The 25,361-nt window shown below is 33.1% G+C and overlaps 2 protein-coding genes across 4 annotated transcripts; one reads left to right on the top strand and one right to left on the bottom strand.

Moving 5' to 3' along the window:
- Positions 1-336: 336 nt before the first annotated feature.
- On the bottom strand, positions 337-8,005 carry LOC126829569 (upstream stimulatory factor 2). 3 transcript variants are annotated; one of them, XM_050559509.2, is made up of 8 exons: positions 7,827-8,005; positions 5,953-6,020; positions 3,995-4,102; positions 3,714-3,817; positions 3,187-3,349; positions 2,909-3,046; positions 2,279-2,373; positions 337-2,087 (listed from the first exon to the last, which is right to left on the bottom strand). In XM_050559509.2, exons 1-8 carry the CDS (start codon positions 7,856-7,858, stop codon positions 1,845-1,847), a joined length of 951 nt encoding a protein of 316 aa, XP_050415466.1. In that variant the 5' UTR covers positions 7,859-8,005; the 3' UTR covers positions 337-1,844. The 3 variants fall into 3 exon arrangements, with proteins under 3 accessions (XP_050415466.1, XP_050415467.1, XP_050415468.1); XM_050559510.2 differs by having other exon boundaries at positions 2,909-3,043; XM_050559511.2 differs by having other exon boundaries at positions 337-2,066; positions 7,827-8,004.
- Positions 8,006-10,830: 2,825 nt separating this feature from the next.
- Positions 10,831-25,272, top strand: LOC126829796 (signal recognition particle receptor subunit alpha). Its single transcript, XM_050559925.2, has 14 exons — positions 10,831-11,010; positions 15,960-16,043; positions 16,250-16,443; positions 17,639-17,763; positions 18,639-18,786; positions 19,101-19,254; positions 19,613-19,719; positions 20,142-20,263; positions 21,338-21,424; positions 22,047-22,219; positions 22,741-22,954; positions 23,106-23,191; positions 23,451-23,627; positions 24,411-25,272. The coding sequence occupies exons 1-14, from the start codon at positions 10,894-10,896 to the stop codon at positions 24,537-24,539; spliced, it is 1,917 nt and encodes a 638-aa protein (XP_050415882.1). The 5' UTR covers positions 10,831-10,893; the 3' UTR covers positions 24,540-25,272.
- Positions 25,273-25,361: the final 89 nt, after the last annotated feature.

Here is a 25,361-nt window from a genome sequence, read left to right as displayed (position 1 = left end):
TCGAAGGGGATTTCTCAGGTCATTGCTTCAGGAATATGTGTTGGCCATGGCTCCACTCTGAAATCTTCCTAGATCATTGCATTCACTGGCACATGTCAACTGCAATGCAATAATTTGCATACGGATATTTCTTGTTGAATCTGTTTTTAATGAGCAGTTGTCTCTACATGGAATCATCTAGACATTTATTAATCTAAAATGTGAAATTCACATCAGCAACAATGATTAGTATACCTGTAGTCTGTTTAGAATCCAAAAGTACACGTAATAAACGCTATACTGGATTAGTTTCTTACTTCCTAAATTACACTGAGAAAAGAATAAAGAACATCCATAAACAGTTAACATAATACATTTTATTCCATGATTTGTAACAAAAAAAGGTTTTCTAGCACACAAATACAGGTTGGACTTCGGCATATTTAAACTGAACTCTGATCAATTCAAGTTACCAACATACAAGTACATCTTTAAAATAAAATTCTTCACCAAATTAAACCCCTCAATTATAGAAACTATGATCATTTTGACTAAGACTATATACAACAAAAGAAAATTGTTTCTAATTATTGTGCTAAAATTTGTAAAAGTGAAGATAATTTTACCAACAAATGATCATAATGACAAGCAGTGTAATATACATGCTAATCAACTTGAACCTACTTTTGATTCCCACTGGTAACCAATCATATTCCACTTTAATCAGAGGATGTATTTAAGTTGATGACAACCAAAACAGGCGTTACCTAAAACCAAAAATTGAAATGATTGCTTTCTGTCTCAGCGGTGGGCCTCCTAGCATCCATAACAAAAGAGTAGTTGGAAAGATATGTTTGTTTGATATTAGTATTCAAACAATCCAAATTTTATTTGACTTGTCAGTTTCATTTGATTTCATAATATTTCATTTGAATGATTTGATCGATACCAATGGGAATTAGTTTTGAAATAAATTAATGTTTAAAATAGTTTCTAAGATAAAATAACTGAGGAAATTAATAATTTAAACAATATGGGTACATGTAATACTTAATATGTACTTCTATGCAACTAGAAGGTAGTCAAGGCAAATTATTATTTTCAATAAGTCTATAAAAATTATTAAAATTAAGTTTAATTTGATATCCACCTCCCCATCCCAATACATTATCTGTAAATTATCTTCACTGGCACACACTTAAATATATCCACGATTTTATATAATCTGCCAAAAAACAAACGTCGAGATTTCATCTCTGAAGACAAGTTGTCATTTCACACAACATATATTTTATCCGAAACAACTCATTTATATCATTTTATAATATTTAACTGATCCGAACAATATTAATTTCTGTGAAATTAAAAACATTTTCATTTACAAGAAAACTCCTGTTTTTATGTCCGTATTTCCATATGAACCAGATTTAAATCGTTATGTTTAGCTCTATATTTGTTGAAATAGAATATGAATTGTGTCGTACAATAATATAATTTTTAATAACATATTGTTGTAATAAATTTTAACAAACATATATAACATCTTTTGATTTAAGAATGACACCGTAGGCATAAAAAACACTGATAATAATTGGACCATTTCAAAGATATTAATACCACAATGATTTGAAAAGCACTTATTAAACACAGAGGAAAATAAAATATTAAACTGTTGTCAAGATCCACAACCTTATCAGTCCACACATGTAAAATATACCACAATATGTCTTTCTTGTTTGTCTTCTCTTATACATCGTTATCATCAGTTCAGAAATATATCTCAGATAACACAATAATAGATTAAAATATAGAATATCTTCATTCATATACACCGACACACACTTTTATAGTTTTAAGATCATTTCTTACGATGACGAGGGCATACTATCTGGAAGTACGAGCCCATGTTGTTGTAAATGGCTACGGAGAATGGCATTTTCTTGTTTTAGTTCTTCACATTGTTGCCGAAGCAATTCGTTATCAACAGATATTCGTTCAGTCTCTTTTAAGGTTTCTGCCATCCTCGCGTTGGATGTACGCAACTCTGTGATGTAGTCACAAGCTTTTGATAATATTCCTCCCTTACTCTGCAATGATAAATTGACATTCTGAAAACAAAGTTAATAAAATATACTACATCTACCATCTTTCTCGCATACATTTCACATACATGTATATATCATACATAATTTTACTTTATAATTATTAATATTATTTAATAATTCAATTATATTTTGTAATAGACAAAATTAGTTGTGTCATAATTTATTTATCTATTTATAATAATAATATAACTCACAGCTCCAGTTTTAGCTTGTTCTGAGGCACAATCTGGTACAACTTTAGATAATTGAACAATCCAGTTGTTGATTTTGTCTCGTCGTCTTCTCTCAACTAAAACAAAAGTAGTAAGTTATGCAATGTTCTACTAAAACAAAAGTAGTATGTTATATAATGTTCTACTAAAACAAAAGTAGTATGTTATGCAATGTTCTACTAAAAGTAGTATGTTATGGTATATAATGTTCTACTAAATCAACAAATAGTTTTATGCAGTTGTTAACTTACTTCTTTTTGCACATAGACACTTTATGATAGTCTAGCTAAAAGTAATCAAGGTCATATTTGTTTCTTCTGTATGTTACACGACTAATTTTAGCCGCACGATTTGGGTTACCTTTCAAGAAATTGCAGGAATTTTTAAACTCAGGGTCGCTTACCATTGACATATGATATTTTTTTGTAAACCAAATTTTCTGTCTACAGTACATGTATGTAAATTCAACACCAAACACCATATTTTCAAATAGACATCAATACTGTTCAAGACTCGTCTAAAAACGACCAATCCAATGTTGAAGATATCAATTTAAGGGAAATAACTCTTTCCATGAAACAAAACCTCGAAGAAATTAAAACATCAACTGACCTTCATTATGTGTTGCTCTTCGCCTATCATCTCTGGGTGATCTACCATCCATTTTGGGTGTGTAAGACGTTCTTGGTGCAATACTTCTCTGATTTTGAAGCACATCTTGTGGGGACATCATAACATAAAACTGACCTGCTTGAGAAATAAAAATAACAAGGTGACAATCCATTTTGTTTAAGACACCTAAGAGAATTTTAATAGATCTAAAAAAAAGAAGAAAGTTCTCTTTTCTTCAACTAATTGTGAAAGCTTAGCAATATAAATAGTAATATTACCTCCAGCTGATTGCACTTGACCTAGAGTTGCTGCTGTGACATCAGCAGATGCTTGTGTTGTTACAGTTGTAGCATCCCCAGCCCCTTGGTAATAAGCAAATCTTTGTTCCTGTCCATCTGGAGTTGGACTTCCACCATTACTAAATGGACTTTGAATGACAGCCTATAAAATATACGTTATAAATATTAGATACTATACACAAAACTAAATAATACATAAATATAATTACATTATATACAGATACTCTTGGTACATCTCGCTGACACCTGTAAAGGGTATTATGCAGGGGCATAAAATAATCCAAGCTGGACTCATAGTTCCATAATTTTCCTACATTAATTTATGGAATAACTTTGACATTATGTATTTATTATCGGAAACAGGTGCATAGTGATGTTATTAGTATCTTAATCTAGTTGTTCAGTTTTCCATCACTTTCTGTATGTAACAATTGGACCATCTTCGTACATTGTTGACAGTAGTCCCTCAAATCCTTTCAGAAAATCATGTAAAATGTATGTGTTACCTGTGCTACCTGTGCCTGTGGAAAACCTGTAGTTGTAACAACCTGAGCAGTAGCTTCAGATCCATCTTGTGAAACCTGTACCACTCTATATGTTACTGGTCCACCTATAATATAAAAAAATAAATCTATGACTAAATTTCTTACTTTGAGCTAACTTGGAGGACTAAATAATCAATTATGGTTTCTTTTATATCTTTTAATTTTCATCAGTATTTATACATTGAGGAGCAGCCAAACTGTTTTCATCATACATTGATAAAAATACAGCAATACAAAGTTACCTTGTCCATCGGCACGAAACTGATACTGTACAGTAGATGGATCTAATGTTAAACCTTGACTATTAGCTACACTAGCTATAGCAGCTGCTTGTTCCTCGGTTGTTTCACCTATAACACAATATATTATCTCATTAGTAACACAATAATATCATTGATGATAGGCATTTATTGATTGAACATATTAACAGAAAGTATAATTTTATGCATACAAAATTTTACTAAATTAATTACTACTAGTACTATAAACACACATAATATAGATATGTGGATAGTAGTCAAATTCATACAGACTACGCAGCAACAACAACAATGAATACAATTAAAACATACACAAAAAGAAACCCTACTAGGTACATGTAATTTATATGGTGATACTAAATTATATTAGGATGAAATGATACTTAACCCTATTAAAGGTAAACAATTACTGAAAGAGAATGCATGTTTGTGGGATGTAAAGAACATAAAATATGTTAAAATAAATGCACAAGGGTAAACAATTACAGATTAATCAATGACGAAGATGTAACAAGGAAATCCGTAAAGATAACCTAATAGACTAAAAAACCACACCATAAAAAAAGAATCATGAATGATAACTAAAGTTTATGCTATTACAGGAGTTGGCTTGATAAAGATGAAAGTATCCTCATCTAACATGCCATAGAACTTGTAAAATTCAGTAATTGTGTATTCATAAAATTATACCCTGTGTTAATATAACACATACTTTTATTTATTTATAACATTATATAAAAAATAAAAATAACCATATGCACAACTTGGTTTATATCCTGCTGTGATGGTTTGAAAAACTGATAAATTTTTATAGAAATAATTATGAATGATGAATGAATAAGTTATGACTTGCCAAAAAGAAAACCCTAACTCATTCATATATATTGTCATCTAGTAAATAATAATCATATAGTAAAGCTACATGTATGTAATATTAATGTAACCATGTTAATTTGGACTATCCATCCTACAATAAGCCATGTCTGTAGTTTCAGTGTACATGTTTTATTATTTTTGTAGGTTATCTGAATTTCATTATCATTATTTATAGCTTTGTGTAATACCCACAATATAAAGCAGAATACAGCTAAGAAACTAGATTTACAATTCTTTGCATTTTTTTCTGTTTGTTTAACAAATCAAAACCAGTTTATTACCAGAATATAATTTAGATCAAAATATATTCAAGAACCAGGTTGACAGATGTTCTATTTCAATTATATTTTAATACAATTAAATTCGGGTACTGAAATATTAACCACATGTTTACTATTTTGAATTTTTGCTTTCAGGCCAAACTATGAAAAAAAACCTTAAATGTAGGAAATAACCACACCTTTACTTATTATTAGGTATTGGGCATTAAAGAGTTGACAGTTCTCGCTATAATAGTTAAAAAATAGATAATGAAAAATAAATATGTTCAATATTTCAGTTCAATTACTTCACTCTGAGCTGAGTTATCGGTGAATTATGCTGTAGCCTTGATTATCATTGCTACCATTATTACGATAATAAACAAAGTCTCAATTATACTGTAAATCAACACTTGAAAAACGTATTTAAATCTACTTAATATCGGAGTCACTCAGCCACCCAATGACATAGGGAGTTCATTATGGTCAAGGTAACTTAATTAATGTCTAATTAATAATTTATGTAACATTTAAGGCCTAAAGAAAGACCTGCAATAGGAAGATTTAGCTCTTGCATCTAGACTTGATTATGGTATTGTCATGTTAATAAATGTCTAATTAATAATTTAAATAGGTAGATTTAGCTCTTGCATAATGTCTGTTTAAATTTAATTAAATCAACAATTATAACTTCCACTAAAATGAAAGAGGTACTACAAATTTTTTAATGTATTTATAATTTTTGGAAAAAATTTTTTTCAAAAGGTTTCTGAATTCAAAATAAGTTAAAAGTATTAGTATTACCTTCTTGTACATGGGTTTGTAACTGTATGTGGTCTTCAGAAACTGGTGAATCATTACCCTTATCTTGGCTGTGAAAAAAAGAAAATAATAATAAATACTAAATCAAATACGTAGTACTCTAAATATTAATGATCCTGCATGTGATGTTTTCAAGTAAAATGGTTTGGGGGTTACATGAATCGGTAACCTAATAATTAAACTTTACAAGCATAATAATTCCTACAGACCTATCAGAGGCTGGATTATTAAGCCTATTCAAAGAGGAAATAAATTCCATTTTCATACACTAAAACAAGTACCACCCACATTCACAGACATGCATTCATTGTTAACTTATTTATTATTTTGTAAAGTTTTTCTCCATTTCTGCTAGGTACATGCATTGACTTTACCTAATAATTCATCAGTGAAGACCAAAAGGACTCGTTTTCCCTACTCCTCTACCTAGACTTATAATATTAAAGATAGGCTGGAAAGGATGCCTTCACGAAATTTAATTTAATATAAGCTTAACATAAAGCTTAAGCCAAGCATCTTTTTTCAAATATTTCAATGCAAAACAAATAATGTCATAAATCTTCTATTTTTAGTCCATTTAGGGGTCGTGATTCAGCAGTGTCTTGCGACATTTCCGTGTCAAACTGTAATTTATATGGTGATACTAAATTATATTAGGATGAAATGATACTTAACCCTATTAAAGGTAAACAATTACTGAAAGAGAATGCATGTTTGTGGGATGTAAAGAACATAAAATATGTTAAAATAAATGCACAAGGGTAAACAATTACAGATTAATCAATGACGAAGATGTAACAAGGAAATCCGTAAAGATAACCTAATAGACTAAAAAAACCACACCATAAAAAAAGAATCATGAATGATAACTAAAGTTTATGCTATTACAGGAGTTGGCTTGATAAAGATGAAAGTATCCTCATCTAAACATGCCATAGAACTTGTAAAATTCAGTAATTGTGTATTCATAAAATTATACCCTGTGTTAATATAACACATACTTTTATTTATTTATAACATTATATAAAAAATAAAAATAACCATATGCACAACTTGGTTTATATCCTGCTGTGATGGTTTATTAAGGCTGGATTATTAAGTCTATTCAAAGAGGAAATAAATTCCATTTTCATACACTAAAACAAGTACCACCCACATTCACAGACATGCATTCATTGTTAACTTATTTATTATTTTGTAAAGTTTTTCTCCATTTCTGCTAGGTACATGCATTGACTTTACCTAATAATTCGTCAGTGAAGACCAAAAGGACTCGTTTTCCCTACTCCTCTACCTAGACTTATAATATTAAAGATAGGCTGGGAAGGATGCCTTCACGAAATTTAATTTAACATAAGCTTAACATAAAGCTTAAGCCAAGCATCTTTTTTCAAATATTTCAATGCAAAACAAATAATGTCATAAATCTTCTATTTTTAGTCCATTTAGGGGTCGTGATTCAGCAGTGTCTTGCGACATTTCCGTGTCAAACTGTTTGGTTGTTAACCGCAACCGGCATGCTTGTATCATGTAATACAAATACTAATGCGGCGGCCTAGTTTAGGCATAAATGATGACCTACATTTTTAAGCTAAAAACTGCCTTATCACTTGAGCCAATTTATTTACTAACAATAAAACTTTAAACAATATCGACCATGGACCACGCCTACCACACGTTAAATATCAGTTTTGTAGCAGCCGACACTCGCCTTCCAGGTGACAGAAGTATTCCCAGTCACTGCGTGTATATTTCGTTCACGTATTTGCATGATATGTCGGCGACTGGTTTTTCTGGGCAAACAAGCGATATCCGCCCACATTTGTCTTAGTTTTCTTTCTTCTATCATCACTTACCTTGTTTCCAGTGCTTGGTCTAGCATATCCATGTGGCTTTTTAAAGTGGTTTTGAATTTGCCAGGAAATATAGCAATTTGATCACGGGGCCAAACAACAGGTCATGTGAGAAGGGAAAATGAACATGTGACAGAAATGGCGGATCCAGAGCTCGTTTATAGCGCATTAACATAAGAACAAATTTCTGGAAATCAGCTTTCATATATTGTAGAATTATCAGGATTCAATATCGCCATTTGAGTCATATACACTGGGAAAATATATAAATGGGAATCTATTGTACCACCTTCAAATAATAGTAGTATCTAAGGACCTGGTATTCAGAACTATTTTTTATATCGCAAGCCGAATATAAGCAAACAGACTGGCCGAGAAGGCAAAGCCGGACGTATAATGCCGTATTTATTCTACTAAATAATCATAACCGAACGCTTCCTTTTAAGTACTTTAGTTGATATAAAAAACATTTATTATATAGATAGTAAACAGAATATTTGGGTAATTCGTATCGCCAGAAATATAACAGAGTGTAAAATTTGAATTAGATTAGTGTTCGTTATGAAGTTTTTGTGACTTTTTTGTAAATTTACAGATGAAGTATTTTGGGTTAGCCCATTCAGTCACTCATATAGAGACGTAATCCAATGGCACCAATCCAGAGAGAGAGAGAGAGAGAAATGGTGTTTAACGTCCACTCGACACAACCTAGGTCATTTCGTGACTAACATATGGTTTAATTTTATTCCAATAATTCGCTTGCGCGTGAGGGTCTTTAGCAGTGGGAGGAAACCGGAGCACCCGGAGAAAACCCACGAGGTTGGACAGGCGACCCTACTCCTTGTCACGATCGAACAACCGAGGATTCGAAATTACGCCACTTGACTCAATGACAGGCCTTATGATACAGCGCGCACGTGCTAACCATTCGCCCCCCCCCCCTCAATCCAATGAGACACTTCTAAAGTTGAGTGTATATACAAATGACTTATTTTTACAAACATATGAACCCCAAATTATTGAACAGAAAAAAATGACAAATGTCTCCGATATTACATAGATTAAAACGGTATGACAATGGGGATGCTCGATTCACAGTCCAGAACGTCCCGAATTGACAGAATTGCAATCGAGTAACGTGGAATTCAGTTCTGTCACAGTTCTGTCAGTCCCGACAATTACGGAGGTGGTGTGAGTAGAATCGTGACGTAATTAAAATGTATCGGCTGCATGGTTGGTTGAGATATTTACTGATTCAGTCGACGCATGCGTTGTAGCCCGAAATCCATTGCCACTATTTTTGGGATTGAGAGAATTCAATTCCGGAACGTTCAATCGAGTACAACCAATGTTATTTGAAAATGGAGAAACGAGGCTAAGCTTCGAACAACCAGTACGGTGGTTACAAACAATGCACACATCTTGTCTAACCCTGAAAGGCTAATATTTTCGCTCAGAATAAAGTAAGCCCTAATTTGAATGAAGTTTTCAATATATTAATTTTGCCTTATCTATTTTTGAACTATATTATAGCAAGAACGACCAGCTCTTTATCTGAATCTTACACAATGCTTCTTTAAGTGCGGTAATTCCCACGAACAAAAGAATGGAATGGAATTTTATTGCTTCGAAACGTCCTTTGAGGACAGTATATGATATATACAAAAGTATAAAATTAAAGTACACAAATTATACACGGGCTCCAATTTCGAGTAGCCTACTCATGATCTCTCCAAAAACAAACACATCACAGTATATCAATTTATTTAGCTACGTTCTCGTAGTTACCTACTCATACCAGACAATATAAAGCACACACACACTATACATTTATGAAAATAGATACAAATAGATAGTGGGGGGTGGATGGCCGAATGGTTAGCACGTGCTGTATCATAAGACCTGTCATTGAGTCAACTGGCGTGGTTTCGAAACCCCGGTTGTACGTGACAAGGAGTAGGGTATCGCCTTTCCACTGCTAAAGACCCCTAAGCGCAAGCGAATTATTGAAATAAAATGAAACCATATGTTAGTCACGAAATGACCTAGTCTATGTCGAGTGGACGTTAAACCCCATTTCTCACCACCTTTCTCTACAAATAGATATTAAATAGCGGGGTCCATAAAATTGTGCTAGTCCGGTTTTTTATTTTTATTTTTGTCACGGTGAGCTTGATAGAGTGGATTTCCTTGTTTATAGTGTAATATTCACGTAATGTAATCCAAATATCACCGGTAGATAATCTGCTGGCGCGGATTAAAATGAAGCCCATCAAAAGATTTTACACAAGATCTTAGGTGGCGAAGACGTATGTTTGCTTATATGGTCAGATTTCTTAAGTGTATAAACATTGCACAGTTATCAATATGTCGGTAAACATTGCGGTGAAATCGTGAAGTTAATTGCAGAATGGAGGGGGGGGGGCAAGAAACAGCGTCTTGTCGTTCAGATGAGACTAAAAACCGAGATCCCGTGTTAACGTTGGCGTACAAAAATTTACTCCATATATTTAGCACATTGCATGACGTACATACATGTATTATGGTCAATATAAAAAATAAACCTTTCTCAAATTGTTAAAAATTTATTAAATTTATTGTTATGAGCTTCGCCACAGACGGAGAATGCGAATTCTCAGTCAAATATTCTAAATATTCACATTTATGCGCGTTACAAAAGCAGGGTCTGGCAAATAAAAAATTATTTTATAGATAATCACCTGCTTCGAATTGTTGATGGAAACGACGTTATATAGCCGTTTAAAAACAGCGATTGATTAATAATCAAATCAATAACTTTCAAGTTGAAGTATTAGTGGAATTTGATGATTGTAATTCAGGGTAAGGGTTTCACGTGATATTTTAATTATAAAATAACTTTTAAAATATTTTGTTCCCGGTTGACGGTTAAGAGGTATTTTATTTAGGTAGCTACGGCAGGTGCGCGATATGACGTCATATATTCAAGAAATTTCCCATCATGAAAACGTTGCCGATTCCGTAATCCCCGTGTAAACGTCATATCCGGTAAATAAGCAACGTGAGATTTGTATGAAAATATCTGTTCAAGATGTTGGATTTTTTCAGTGTTTTTAGTAAAGGTGGAATAGTTCTTTGGTGTTTTCAAGGAACTTCCCAACTCTTCACACCATCTGTGAACGCTTTGATCAAAAGCGTAATTTTACAAGTGAGTAGTTTTGTAATTATGTAGATCTTCCTATGTAGTCAAATCAAGACGTCAACAAAATCATGAAAATGTGATGCAAAACATTGAAACCATATAGGCCTAATAATAATATTCAATATTGGCAATATAAATAATTATGTTGAAATCAGACGATAAATAATTTTTGGGTATAACGGTTCTTTGAGGTCCAGTTTGTTGTACCTTGATACAAAACTTTACAGTGTAACGATACTTATATTTGTTGTTGATTATTGGACATTTAATAAAACACGACACGGATCTCAATTCACTCACTGCGTGTTCCGGTCGGTATATTTATAGATACTAACATATATACAAAAGAATTGCCTGATATGAAAAAATAAAAACACTGGAATAACTACTACTGTCTGAGTCTTGGTAAATTTTAAACGGATTTCTTCGATTATGAACAAACTACTTAACTTTGGTTATTATAAACTTACCTGTGTGTTTGTAATGAACTCCCGTTCGATAAAATCCATTGCACAACTAATTATCACAACGATGAAAACAAGTTCTCTCTTGAAAAATTGAAATATCACAAACTTTTCCCAGAGAAAAATACCAATATGGAAGATGGTTACGTCACTCTGCGGAAGATATCATTTTGTATTAGGGGTGACAGCATAGGAAATTCAAGTACACTTACGACAGGAATCCATGACCACTCGGACCAAACACCACTCGGTTCAAGACCAGTCGGACCAACTGATAGACCACTCAGCCCAAACAAATAGACTACCCGGACCATACAAAAAGACTATTCGGACCGAACAGAAAGACGACTCGGACCAGTAATAAAGTTTTGTTTTAATAAATTGATAATTGCGTTTGTTTTAAAGGGACAATAACACTCTTGCTGGCTTGAAAGCTCCAGAAAATAAATAATATCTCTATCTAAGTACTAGATGTTTAAGTGTCCTACCTGTTGTGTAAATTATCCATTACATCCTATTTTACTTGTCCAGAGGGTTCGAAAATATTTTTAAAAGTTTATGTTAGACGTTTCAAACCATTATGTTGAATATTTCAAAATTTTTAAATAAGGTGTGTTAAGATGAAATTTGTATCATCAATTAATTGAAATATTCTAAAATAGTACAATTTGTTGACCAGAATAAAGATTGGGACATATTATTCAGTTACAACAAGAGTGGTATTGAGCCTTTAATATGAATACTCGAACCAATAATAAAGTGATTTTTTAATAAATTGATAATTGTGTTTATTTTAATATGACTACTCGAACCAATAATAAAGTGTTATTTGAATAAATTGCTAATTGTGTGTGTTTTAATATGACTACTCGAACTAATAATAACGTGTTGTTTGAATAAATTTATAATTGTATTCCAAATCGCAAAATATCGAGAACCACACTTGTAGTCACTTTTAAAAAGGGACATATAAACGTCCGGTCTTCGTATTATTATGTGCTGTTTATATTAACGTATCAAGGGCGGATAACTTGAAAACGTGTCTCCCCCCCCCCATATATAGTAACCCAGGGGTTAGTGGGGTAGAACGGAATGAAACCACTGGGGATACCGCGAATGTGGAAAAAGTAAAATTAGGCTATCAGACAAGAACAGTATACCCGTATATGTAGAAACTGTCAAAAGTCTGGACATACCGAGTCTCATTGCAAGAGTAAATAAGAAAAATTAGATTGATATTTTTTTTGGCACCATTATTAATTAATTTTAAAACTAATCGTTGATTTATTTTCCGTACACAAAATTGAACTAAACAACTCTAAATATAAGAATTCCGTATAAGAATTATTTGCTTCTTTGTATTGTGATTTAATAATAAATAAATAGCATATTGTCTAGCCTTATAATATAATTTAATTGGTCCGACTGGTCTTGTTTTGGTCCGACTGGTCTTAGTCCGAGTAGTCTTTAGTCCGAGTGGTCTGGATACCTACGACAATTGGCATTGAGTTTGAGCGTTTGCACACATAACTACCCGCATTCCTGTATTTAGTTACCGTCTTTTACATTCTAGTAAAATCTCTGCAAATTTTATAGCTTTACTTTTTGAATTTTTTTGTTCTAATTATTTGATTAGCGACTCGGATGGGATTATTTACTTTTGAACACGCATGCCGCACAAACACAACTATACATTCGTTTTACGGGCTTTATCACACTTCGGTCAAAACTGTCGAATCGAGAATTAATGTTCCGCTTCTTACGGGGTCATACGGGCTTAGTAGCATTATATACCATTATATATGTTACTGAAGCGGTTATTATTCGATCGAAAGAATGCGTATAAAATTAAAAATACACTCAGAGAATTCGGAGGTAAGCTTCATGATCCTTGTTAAATTATTTATAACATAAAGAAGTATAATAACAGACAGCTTTATGGATGACATTCACTAGGTTTATTAACTGCAACGTTTCAATGAGGTTACTCTCACCGTTATCAAGCAATGATAACGGTGAGAGTAACCTCATTGAAACGTTGCAGTTAATAAACCTAGTGGTATCATTGCTTGATAATGGTGAGAGTAACCTCATTGAAATGTTGCAGTTAATAAACCTAGTGAATGTCATCCATAAAGCTGTCTGTTATTATATATCACTTTCACTAAATGCCTTTCAAAGACAACATAAAGAAGATAGGATATTTATAGTTTATACATGACTTTATTTTTACGAGTATCCAGCAATCAGTGATATTTTAATTGTGAAGAAAATTTGATAGACTGGCGATCAATGGTTTCCATATAAATCTCCTATGTAATTGCCTTCAATTGATATTTTTCGTCGCCCAAACCCATATACGATCAAAATGATCGCGCTGTCAAACTATCTTTCAATGTTAACCAACCCCCGCAACAGGTATATTGGATTCGACCAATACGTCACGAAGACATTGTTGACATCGACTCACTCGAAATTACAAGTAAATTTTCAAATTTTTCAAGAGAGAACTTGTTCTCATCGTTGTGATAATTAGTTGCGCAATGGATTTTATCGAACGGGAGTTCATTACAAACACACAGGTAAGTTTATAATAACCAAAGTTAAGTAGTTTGTTCATAATCGAAGAAATCCGTTTAAAATTTACGATGGTTCACACAGTAGCTAGATTTTTTGAAGATTGTAATTATTTAAATATATATCTAATTATTATATTATATACAAAAATGATACCGTATGTTGTAAGAATCAGATAAATTACATATGTATAAATATAATTATGAAACCATCACAAATCAGGTATTTATAGTATTTTTTAGTAGGTCGAGATAATACGGGGTCTTCCCATATTGCCGACTCACTGAGATTTGGAAAATCGACCGCGGCACCCTTTGATTTGATTAAAACGGATTAAAAGCATTAATGAGGCAGGGACCAGTCATTATTAATATAGTTCACTGAAATTGATTTTTACCACAGATCATTATTGACTTTTTTGCAGAAACAATTATTAAAATTTGTGAAAAGTTTGTTGACTCCCCCCCCCCTTACACTGACATTAATGTCCCACCCCAGTGTAATTTCTCTGCTTTTGAGCCATTGAATGTTGATGATGTAATATCAGTGGTGTGTCGCATGAAGTGTAAGTCATGTGCTCTGGACCCAATTCCTACAAAACTACTAAAAGAGTGTCTGGATGAAATAGCACCAGCTTTGACGATTATTATAAATGATGTGCTCTCCTCTGGTATTTTTCCGGATGATTGTAGAGGAGGCCAATTCCTACAAAACTACTAAAAGAGTGTCTGGATGAAATAGCACCAGCTTTGACGATTATTATAAATGATGTGCTCTCCTCTGGTATTTTTCCGGATGATTGTAGAGGAGGCCTTTGTAAGACCTCTGATTAAAAAACAAGTCTTGACCGTGATGCACTCAAAAGTTATAGACCAGTGTCAAATATTTCATTTTTAGCAAAATTGCTTGAAAAGATCATTTTATCTCACTCGAAACTCACTGCTCGGTAAATTCCAGTCTGCTTATCGAGAAGGGCATAGCACTGAAACCGCACTCCTTAGAGTGCATAACGATGTTATAGATATTAACAATGAAGACTGAATTTATTAGAATTTTTGGACTATGTTGGACTGCGTGCAAAAATTTAAAATTGTGTTATGTTATGTATTATAAATTTAAAAAAAAAAAAATAAATGCTCCCAAAATTATCTGCTTAATGAGGTTTATCCTTCAGCTTGGGTCTATTGTTCTTGGCCACTCATTCCCATAACGTCGACCAAAATTTTTCCTCTAAAATTCGGTGAGTCGGCGATATGGGAATGAACCGATAATACTAATACTAATAACACTCAATACTCGCATTGACCCAAGAGTAATGGTAAAATAAACCCAAGGAACATTGCTATAAAATTATATACTGTTATTAGAATTGTTTGGGAAGATACAATATTTTGAATATTGTGAAAGTTATGTATCATCATCATATAAATGTAGCCTGCGTGTATCACTTATTTCCACTGTGTAAGTGCAGTTGACATGTAACTTTTGGCATGATTGTAAACTTGACATTTGAATTACCACTTTACAGTGAGTGAAATATGTAGTATAGTTGTTGATGAATGGTGTCAGCACTGAAGAACCTGTGAACTCCTCACAGTAGCAGCAATACAGGAGTTGTAACTAGGTTTGGTGAAAAGGCAAAGGGGGACAACTTAGGAACAACAGGTCACAGAGCAATGAAATTTGAAAGGGTTCATCCTCTTAGGCTCTTATGATCCCAAAACTGTTGTCTCTATGGGTTAACAGGCAAATTGTTGTTCAAGAGCGACGATGAGCTTAAAAAAAGTGGTGTGTTTTCACTGTCTCAGACTGAAACTCATATTATAGGCTATCCATGTCTGGTATCGATATCAGCACAACCCTAGTGCTTACAATTTTAAAACAAGAAAGCCATTTTAACTTTTTTTTTTATAGGAGAGAAGTGGAAGCAATTCGTTCACTCATGAAAAGTTGGTACTAAAATATAAACTTGACAATGAGTTTGAATTAGTTTTTGTTGTAAGTACTTTTCTGAATTGTTTTGAATCACAACAATTATTACTGGTACTAGTGGTACATGATTTTGGACTGAGTTACATGTGATATCTGTGGTTCTTGCTTGACAGTTGACACACATAGCTAGGAGGTCAAATTATCAACAAAATATACATGTATACTAAATGAATCATTGATGTAATAGAGTCTAATTTAATTGTTTTTGGCAGGTGGCGTATCAGAATATAGCGAAGCTGTCGTATGTCGATAAGTTTTTAACCGATATTCAGATTGAGTTTAGAAATCGGTATAAAGATGTCTTACAAGATAAAAATTATTGTGGGACTTTTAATTTCTCGGATGCCTTTCAAAGTATTTTAAGACTTCGAGAAAGAGAGAGTGAAGAAGAGGCAAGAAAGCCGAAGTAAGTTTATTTTTTGATGTGTTTCTTAGTTGCTTCAATTAATCTTGAGATGAGCATCTAAGTGTTGAAGGATGTCATATTGTTTTAGTCTTGGCGGAGGGGGAATGGTCTTATTTTCTAAAAAATATATTTTAGGTCATACACAAGGAGTCATGTTTCGTGGTTTCAATTGCAGACTTGTATGAAACAAAGATTAGTGTTGCTTGTACAACCTTGTAGCTTGTTTCCACTTTTACTCCCACTGCTATTGACTCTTATCACGCATGTGAATTATAAATAAAAATTGACCATATGTTAGTCCAAACAATGACATAGTTTGTGTTGAGTGAACGTTGAACACCATTTTTCTAATTAAATTAAGTCGGGAGCTGAGGAATAACTGTATTTCTGGGTATACATGTATGTGTTTGATTTCACCTCTCCTATAAATAATACCATCTCCTATCACAAGTGTCAAACCCCTGTTAAAAGATTTATCAAAATCATGATAAATTTATAGAAGAATGCCCGGCTTCGCTCGGGGGTCATAACCCCGAAACCGGAAGTGGTAGACTAACGCCACCTGGCCTATGTTACTCCCAGGTCCGAGCTACCCCTATACCCCAAATTTCAGACTCGGGGCAGACCTAGTGTAGCCGCCAACCCCGAACAGACAGACAGACAAACGGACAGACAAACGACAGTCACAAATATTAGTATAGATAAGTCAATGTGTACAGCCAATCTGTAAGATGATGTTAAATCTCTTAAATTATACACTGAAATTCGCTTTGATTGGGGTTTTCCCATAGATATATGATAAGCCATTACCATTTCAAAGCCCAAACATTGTAATTAACGGAAAGAATAGTCATTTGTCTGAACAAGTGTGGAGATTTAACAAGTTGGTAACTTAAACAGATGGCACTACAGTCCATTCCATTCTATTAAAATATTTGGCACACAGAAATCACACAGACTTTCAGATCCAATGCACACACTTTAAACATTCAGTCACCCAACCTCCTTCAACGATATAGAAGACATTTTATAATTTAAATTCTGAAACAGCTACGAATTTAACCTGAAATAAATTCTTTCTTAATTACTACTTCCTTGACAAAAAATCTTCGAAGCTGTTGTTTCATAAAGTTCATCACTGAAAACTGATGACAGACATTTTGGTAATTATGTTATTTATTGTTTTATCTTACAGGCAGATGAAAACATTTGAAGAATCCAACAAATCTAAAAAAAACGTATCATCAATGATAGAAAATAAAAAAGACACCGGTAAAGATAATAAAAAACCTAAAGGAAAAGAAAATAAACTACCAAAAGGTAAGAATAAATAGTTGTAAATCAAAATTCAAACAAGGAATTAAAATAAGACACACAAATGATATAATGCTCTTCATGATTAAACATATATACATGTAGCTGCTTGGTCTTTGTTATTGTGTCATTATCCTTAGGTTTCATAATGAGTTATGGATCTCTTAATTTCTCTCTCTCAGTTGGAATATCCAGCCGCTGAGAAATGTACGCAGATAATGTTTTGGGGATGAAATTCATCAAGTATTTAACTTAATTACAGAAATACTTTTGATAAGCCATCTATTTGACCCCCAAAAACTTATTTATATCAGAAAGTATAACAAATATTACGAAGCATTAACCACTGTGTCTTAATGTTGCTGTTTTAGTACAGTTATTACTTGTGCATCGCTCATAGGCGTGGGTACTGGGGGGGGGGGTGGCCGCCCCCCCATTTTGGGCACCAAATGCTGGGAAAATTTGGGCACACAATTGAACTTTGTAAAAGTTGTATGAAATAATATTGCGTTCTTGAATGTGTCCAATTTAACAGCGAATTTATTATTATTATGTAACATACTAAGAACCTAACTACAGTCAAAAATTTCCCCGTATAATTAATATACATCATTACAAATTCTAGTAACATTTGTAGATTGTCAACTTGAACTACTCTTAAAGTATCACAAAAATATGTGTTTGGTAACAAAAGTATTCTCCCATTTTCCTATCATTGTATTTTCGATTGTGACTGTTAAAGAAATATATCTCTGGGATCTTAATATGATCAACTGGATTAGACATAACAGCCTGAAATATTTTATTTAAGTCTACGTCCCCTGGACGTGTTATTTCTCACATTAGAATATAATTTTATGTATTGATTTTATTTATTGTAGTTGTTGAGACACCAGCAACTCCTGTTAAACAGTATGTGGTAGAAGACTCGTATAATACTAATACTAGTAATGGTGCACTGGATGAAGAAACTATTCTCAAGAATAGAGCCAAATTATTCAATAGAGGCAAGAAGCCAAAAGCAGAATCGTAAGTTGATATTCCATCTCAGTGTTGGCTGAGAATGTTCCTCGTGATTTTTCAGCTGGGTTTACCCTAGTTAGTGGTGCATGTCAACGACCTAGCATGAAACAGCTAATGTTAATGAGATGAAAATTGCTGTTGATTTCCATCAATTTCAAATAATTACAGTCGTTAATCATTGAAAAATCCAGATGGTGGTCAATTCATTCAGATCACATTTATGGACTGCTCATAAGATTTAACTGCTGTGGTTAACTTTCTGTCAACTCATCTTTACAATATCTATATATGAAAGTACATGTATTGTAAATATATTACAGTAAAAGTCCAGTAGCTGAAAGTGAAAAGAAGAAAGGTAAAGCTGCTAGAAAATGGGATAATGCTGGAACAACTAAAGATATGGTTGATTTAAATTATTGTCAAGAATCGTCCAATGGTCTAGAGGAACAACTGATAGCTACATCAGAAGCTGAGGTTTGTTTTAACTGACATGGGTCTCTCATAAAGAATAGATATAAATGGATGTTACAATACAACCTTGTATTAGACAGAATTTCCAATTTTGTGAAACGAAAAATCATCACCCATATATATATCAAAAACTCCTGAACAAATGGCCAAACAGTGGTTGACAGTGTGTTATAATTTACTTATTTCATTTATAGCAGGCTTAGTGTGCCATTTGAGCTTTTAATTTATATTTTCTTGTCATTTGAAATAGGATACTTACAGATGATAGTAAATTTAATGTGTCGACTGTTTAACTTAATTATGCTTTAAAAAAAAAGTGTGGAATATTTTCATATTTTATTAAAAGGTTTGTATTTTTTAGGTTGCTCTTGTTGGACAAATGAAAGGAAGTTTACAAGATATAGAAGTAGAAAGTAGTGAAGAAGAGGAGAGTGAAGATGATGAGAGACCAGTAACTACATCTGCTAAGTAAGTTTTATTTATTACTCTGTTATACAGGGATGGTGTCATTCATTTATAGGTCAAAGGTTAATTAAAATTCTACAGCAGCATTTCCACCTATCCTTTGTAAACATTTTCGTGTACACATTGGCGTGCACGTAAACGATCCCTTGACAGTTGGAATTCGATATAAGAGAAGGCCGTAGTGTCACTGTCCGGGCAAAATTTCTCTCATAGCACACTGTATAGCGTATGCCCGTCTTCATTAGCCCAGTTTGGAGCAGAACAGTAGGATGTTAAACTCCATTTCATTTCATTTCAGTATGAACAACTAGACAATGTTTTTTGCCAGACCCTTCGTTCTGTATTACTGACATGGTAACTATCTTCAGGTGGCTCCTCATTCTTTCAATGTTATATTAACAGTATTGATGTTTTTATTTTTTTAGGTCTAGTAAATCTGCTGGTGGATATGGAATGTTTAGTATGTTTAAGAATTTAGTTGGATCAAAAGCTTTAACTAAAGCAGATGTGGAACCAGCTCTTGATAAAATGAGAGACCATTTAATTGGTATGTATTTATACAACAACATTATATAATACTGCTCTGTGGGGGTAGTTTATCTGGTTATCCATTGATGGTATGGATTAGAATACAATTAATGCCAAACCACTTGTTGTGAGATCAACCATATTTATTCTCTCTAGTCTTTAAATAGCCTCGGACATCTTACGGAGGGTCTGGGTCAGTTATTCACATTTGACGAAATTTTACTGGATAATCAACCACATAAAAAAACAACTCCCGGCAATTGAACTTTTTAGCTAAAGTTAAGAATGAATGGCACTCCTTCCCGGAATAATCCTACACTAGGGTGACCACCTTTACTTGATCATATTGCGAAACATTTCAGAAAAAATATATTTTGCGCAAAAACCCTCTTTTTTTCTGCCACATCATGGGCAGTGGAGGTTTTCAGCCAGAGCCCCATATTTGTCTGTATGATAGGGGGATCACGTGGCTAAGTGGGTAAGACGCTGGCTCGCTAGCCTGGAGGTCGGGTTTTCGATCCCTGCATTGGCCGAGAAAGTTCATCCAGATTTTCTGGCGTGATTTCCCCTTGTCAGTGATGCAGGACGGAGGGCCTGACAAGGACAGCTGTCGAGTCGTTCGGATGGGATGAAAAACCGAGGTCCCATGTACATATTGGCATGCACGTAAAAGATCCCTTGACATCTGGAATTCGATATAAGAGTAGGCCATAGTGCTGTTGTCCGGGCAAAATTTCCCTCATAGCCCACTGTATGGCGTATGCCCGTCTTCATTAGTCCAGTTCGGACGTTAAACCCCATTTCATTTCATTTGCCTGAATGATAGAGATTAGTCTCTCAGTCAAAAATTACATAATGGGAAATAACTCCAAAGGACTCCAATAACTAATAAAGGGGAGCAAACTCTTCCATGAAAGGTGGGATCGACCCACCATGTATGCAGGATATGATGAGATATAATTACTATGACACTTTATCTGAATCTTTTTTCAACTTAATTTTAAAGCTTTTCCAACTAGACCATTGGTGATTTCTGGCAGTATTTTTATTGTATCCTATGTCAATCTATAGATTTGTCATCTTTATTTTCCAGCCAAAAATGTTGCCTCTGACATTGCACAGAAATTATGTGATTCTGTTGCTGTAAAACTAGAAGGAAAAGTTCTTGGAACTTTTAGTAGTGAGTTGATAGTTTTATTGTTTGTTTTGATGTTATTTTAAATTAATATGATTTCCATTTATTTGAAAGTTTGTATATTTTAATATTACTTGATTCTCACTATACTTACTACGTGCAGGAGGACCGCACAAGACATAAAATAGTTAAGACAAACATGCGGACAAGATACATAAACCACAGAGACATTGCAATCAACAAACAACATAGGTATATATGAAATCCAGTGAATTGATCGTGAGGACCAACTTTCTACTGTTTCATAAATATACTTGATTAGATACATTTGGTGGATATTCTAAATGTTAACATGTCCATAATCTTGTTGTTTATTTATTGTAAAGTGCCCCTTAACATGTTATATGAAAGGGTGCACTATGAATATGCTGTAATAATAATAATAACTTCAAATAATGTGGTTAAAAATTCAACTAAAACTCTTGTTAATTTTCCTATGGTGTAAAAAAAATAAAATTTGTGAATGGAAAGATGTGTAGTGTATTTTTCTTTGTCCAACATGGATTTCTGGATTTTGTGGGGTAATGGCCAAGTTTAGATTTTATTTGTATCACTCTAATACAAATTACATGTGATTTTCAAATAATTTTGTTTCTATTTTTACTAGGAATTACAACAACTGTAAAATCGACTCTACAAGATTCATGTGTTCAGTTGTTGGCACCTAAAAGACGTATAGATATATTACGTGATGCTATGGATTGTAAGATAAAGAAACGTCCATACTGTATAACTTTCTGTGGAGTGAATGGAGTTGGTAAATCTACCAATCTAGCCAAGGTAAATCCTTATACTAATTACAGTATTAAGACCTCGCCATTATTTACGGTCTTTGATAATTTATAACACTAAAATTCATATAAAGCCGTAAAATTTTAATATTTCCACCCTTTATTATTGTTTTCACGTTGCTATTTGTTTGTAAATTTAATTTTGAAGTAAAGTCTTTTTCAATCTGATCTTTCTTACCTAATGTTAATGACATTGATGACTTAGAAACAAGAGCCAATAAGTCCACTTACACACATGATCAACTACAATCATGATGTTATATCGAAAACCTAAATAATTCAAGTATCTGTACTATAAATATATTGGTATGATACAATATACTGAAATTCAATTATCTTCATCCCAAAAATAGTGACAATTGAGTGAAATGGGGTGATTTCAGGGTAAAACATGTTGTGATTAATTCTGTCAATTCGGGACGTTCCGTACTGGCAATCAAACATCTGCCAATAAAACTTGGAAGTCGGTTCTTTTATACATCATAATAAATGATTGTTTCTTCTATTTAGATATGTTTTTGGTTGATTGAGAATGGATTCAAAGTATTGATAGCTGCTTGTGATACTTTCCGTGCTGGTGCTGTAGAACAACTAAGAACACACACTCGTAAATTAAACGCTCTCCATCCAGCAGAAGCTCATGGTGGTCAGCAGATGGTACAACTATATGAGAAAGGTTATGGTAAAGATGCGGCTGGTATTGCCATGGAAGCCATCAATTATGGTAAATATTTTATATATTTCTGTATGATATACAGATGAAGTAGCCAAGAAGAAATGTTTTACAATTGTTCGGATATAGTTGATCTATTTAATCTGTTCTATTGATTGAGAAGAAGAGTTATTTAAGTAATAAAGTATATTGTATATTGTAGCACGTGATAGTCATATTGATGTAGTTCTGGTTGATACAGCTGGTAGAATGCAGGATAATGAACCTCTTATGAGAGCTTTAGCTAAGGTATTTTATAGGATTTTCTTAGATAATAAACCTATAGTCTTTTTCAAAATAAATAAGCAATGTAAAATGTATGAATATTTGAAGAAATGATGAATAGATTTTGACGTATTTATCTTTAAGCATATCAAGAGATAAATGAATTCCTGTTTAATTTGTTATGATAATTACTGAATAGTGGATCATAATCTACACACATTGATAAATATATTATTTTCTGCTTATCAGAAGATAAATAAAATTTGATGTATTTATATTTCAGTTAATCAAAGTCAACCAGCCGGATCTGGTTTTATTTGTGGGTGAAGCTCTAGTCGGGAACGAAGCTGTTGATCAGCTGACTAAATTTAATCAGGCCTTAGCCGACCATTCTAATATGACTGATCCTCGTCTTATAGATGGTATTATACTCACCAAGTTTGACACTATTGATGACAAGGTTTGTATAAATATCTTGGCAATATTGTATTAAGAGGGGTTGGGTGGCCGAATGATTAATGCATGCATCATAAGGTCTGTCATTGAGTCTTGTGGTGTGGTTTTGATTCACTGCTTGTATGTGACAGTTAGTAGGGTCGCCTGTCAAGCCTTGTGGGTTTTCTCCATTTTCCTCCCACTGCTAAAGACCCCTAAGCACAAGCAAATTATTCAAATAAAATTGAACCATATGGTAGTCCCGAAATGACCTAGTTTGTGTTGAGTGGATGTTAAGCCCATTTCTCTCCCTTCTGTATTAAAATTGTGAACCTTATCAGTAAGAAAAGCTGGAATAATGCTGCCGTCGTTGGAACCGCTTAGTCAGTTATCAGGACTGACTGACCTCATCACTCTTCTGTTATTTGTCATATTCAGATTAATACATGTATTTTCATAAACCTTGGATGTTGCGTGGCTGAATTGTCAACACACATGCACTTTAGATCATAAGGTCTGTCATTGAGTCAAGTGGCATGGTTTTGATAAGGAGTAGGATTACCGCGTTTTCTCTACGCCCAGTACCGAAATGACCTAGTTGTGTTGAATGGACATTAAACCCCATGGCTCTCTCTCTTCTAATAACCTAATCATCAGCAGATGCTTCTCAAAGTGTTTCAATATTATAGTCATTTACAGAGCTGAATAATAATCAGAATTCTACCCAGGTTAGGGATTGTTCAGTCCCCATAGTCACATTCTCTGATATTTCTGCATCTTTTCAGTCTTTATTAATGTATTTTTACAGGTTGGTGCTGCTATATCTATGACCTATACCACAGGTCAACCTATAGTATTTGTAGGTACTGGACAAACTTACACAGACCTTCGTAATCTTAATGCAAAGGCAGTTGTTAATTCTCTTTTGAAAGCATAAATTGAATTTTATTTCTTTGTACATACATACATTGAACTTTATTTTACCTACAATATTGTATCTATATTGTCACATCTGTTTTTATTTCTGTATCTCAAATTCTGTTTGTATGGTATTATGGTGACCACTGGTCATGCAAATAAATCTTAATCCAGTAAAATAGTGAAATGTTCTGTAAATCGAATATTATGATATATTCTGATAATTAAAAGTACATCTAAAAGTCCACTAAGAATCACCAAATGCTTTGTCAAAATCAAAATTTTTTTGTTCGTCAGTCAAAAAAAGTCAGATTCTTATAACGCATTAGAGCTCACCAAATATCAAAAAAATTTGAAATAGCTGAGAAGAAAGCCAACCACATGTAGGTAGCATTGCCTCTATGTATGTTCAGTATTTATCTGTTGTTTTTCTTTATCCCCAAAATATTGGTCTGTGTCATAGCGAGTTAAAGGTTGTCACTACATCAAATACTTTATGTTAATTATATCTGTTAAATTTATGCTATTGTATATAAATGATATTACTGTCTGTTACCAAATTAAATCTGAATTTTTTAAATTATTGTCAATCCAGATATAAAATAAATGTTTTATTTAAATATATTATGTAGAGAAAAAACAACTTTGTCATAATGGTGTTGGAACTTGGCCTTTATGGTTGTTTTACTAAATGTCCACGTCCGATTTTTGGTGTGGGTTTATATTTATAATAAAATGTTTAATTCTTGAAATTTTCTTGTATTTAATATGAAAGTTGAAAAATGAGTTTAACAGTGTACTCCAACACTATAGCATATCGAGATTAATAAAAAGTTGATCT

Source organism: Patella vulgata, chromosome 8 (genome assembly GCF_932274485.2).
Source record: "Patella vulgata chromosome 8, xgPatVulg1.2, whole genome shotgun sequence".
Lineage (NCBI taxonomy): Eukaryota > Metazoa > Mollusca > Gastropoda > Patellidae > Patella > Patella vulgata.
This window is presented reverse-complemented; position numbering and strand designations above follow the sequence as displayed.

What these genes read in the sequence shown, in the direction of transcription:
- LOC126829569 (XM_050559509.2), bottom strand. Translation starts at nt 7,858, where the DNA reads ATGGATATGCTAGACCAAGCACTGGAAACAAG. An exon ending in ACAAACCCATGTACAAGAAG is followed by an intron (nt 4,103 to 5,952) that starts GTAATACTAATA and finishes ATTGTGTTATAG; the next exon opens with GTGAAACAACCGAGGAACAA. An exon ending in AACAAGCTAAAACTGGAGCT is followed by an intron (nt 2,088 to 2,278) that starts GTGAGTTATATT and finishes CTTTGTTTTCAG; the next exon opens with AATGTCAATTTATCATTGCA.
- LOC126829796 (XM_050559925.2), top strand. Translation starts at nt 10,894, where the DNA reads ATGTTGGATTTTTTCAGTGTTTTTAGTAAAGGTGGAATAGTTCTTTGG. An exon ending in CATGGAAGCCATCAATTATG is followed by an intron (nt 22,955 to 23,105) that starts GTAAATATTTTA and finishes TGTATATTGTAG; the next exon opens with CACGTGATAGTCATATTGAT. An exon ending in TTATGAGAGCTTTAGCTAAG is followed by an intron (nt 23,192 to 23,450) that starts GTATTTTATAGG and finishes TTTATATTTCAG; the next exon opens with TTAATCAAAGTCAACCAGCC.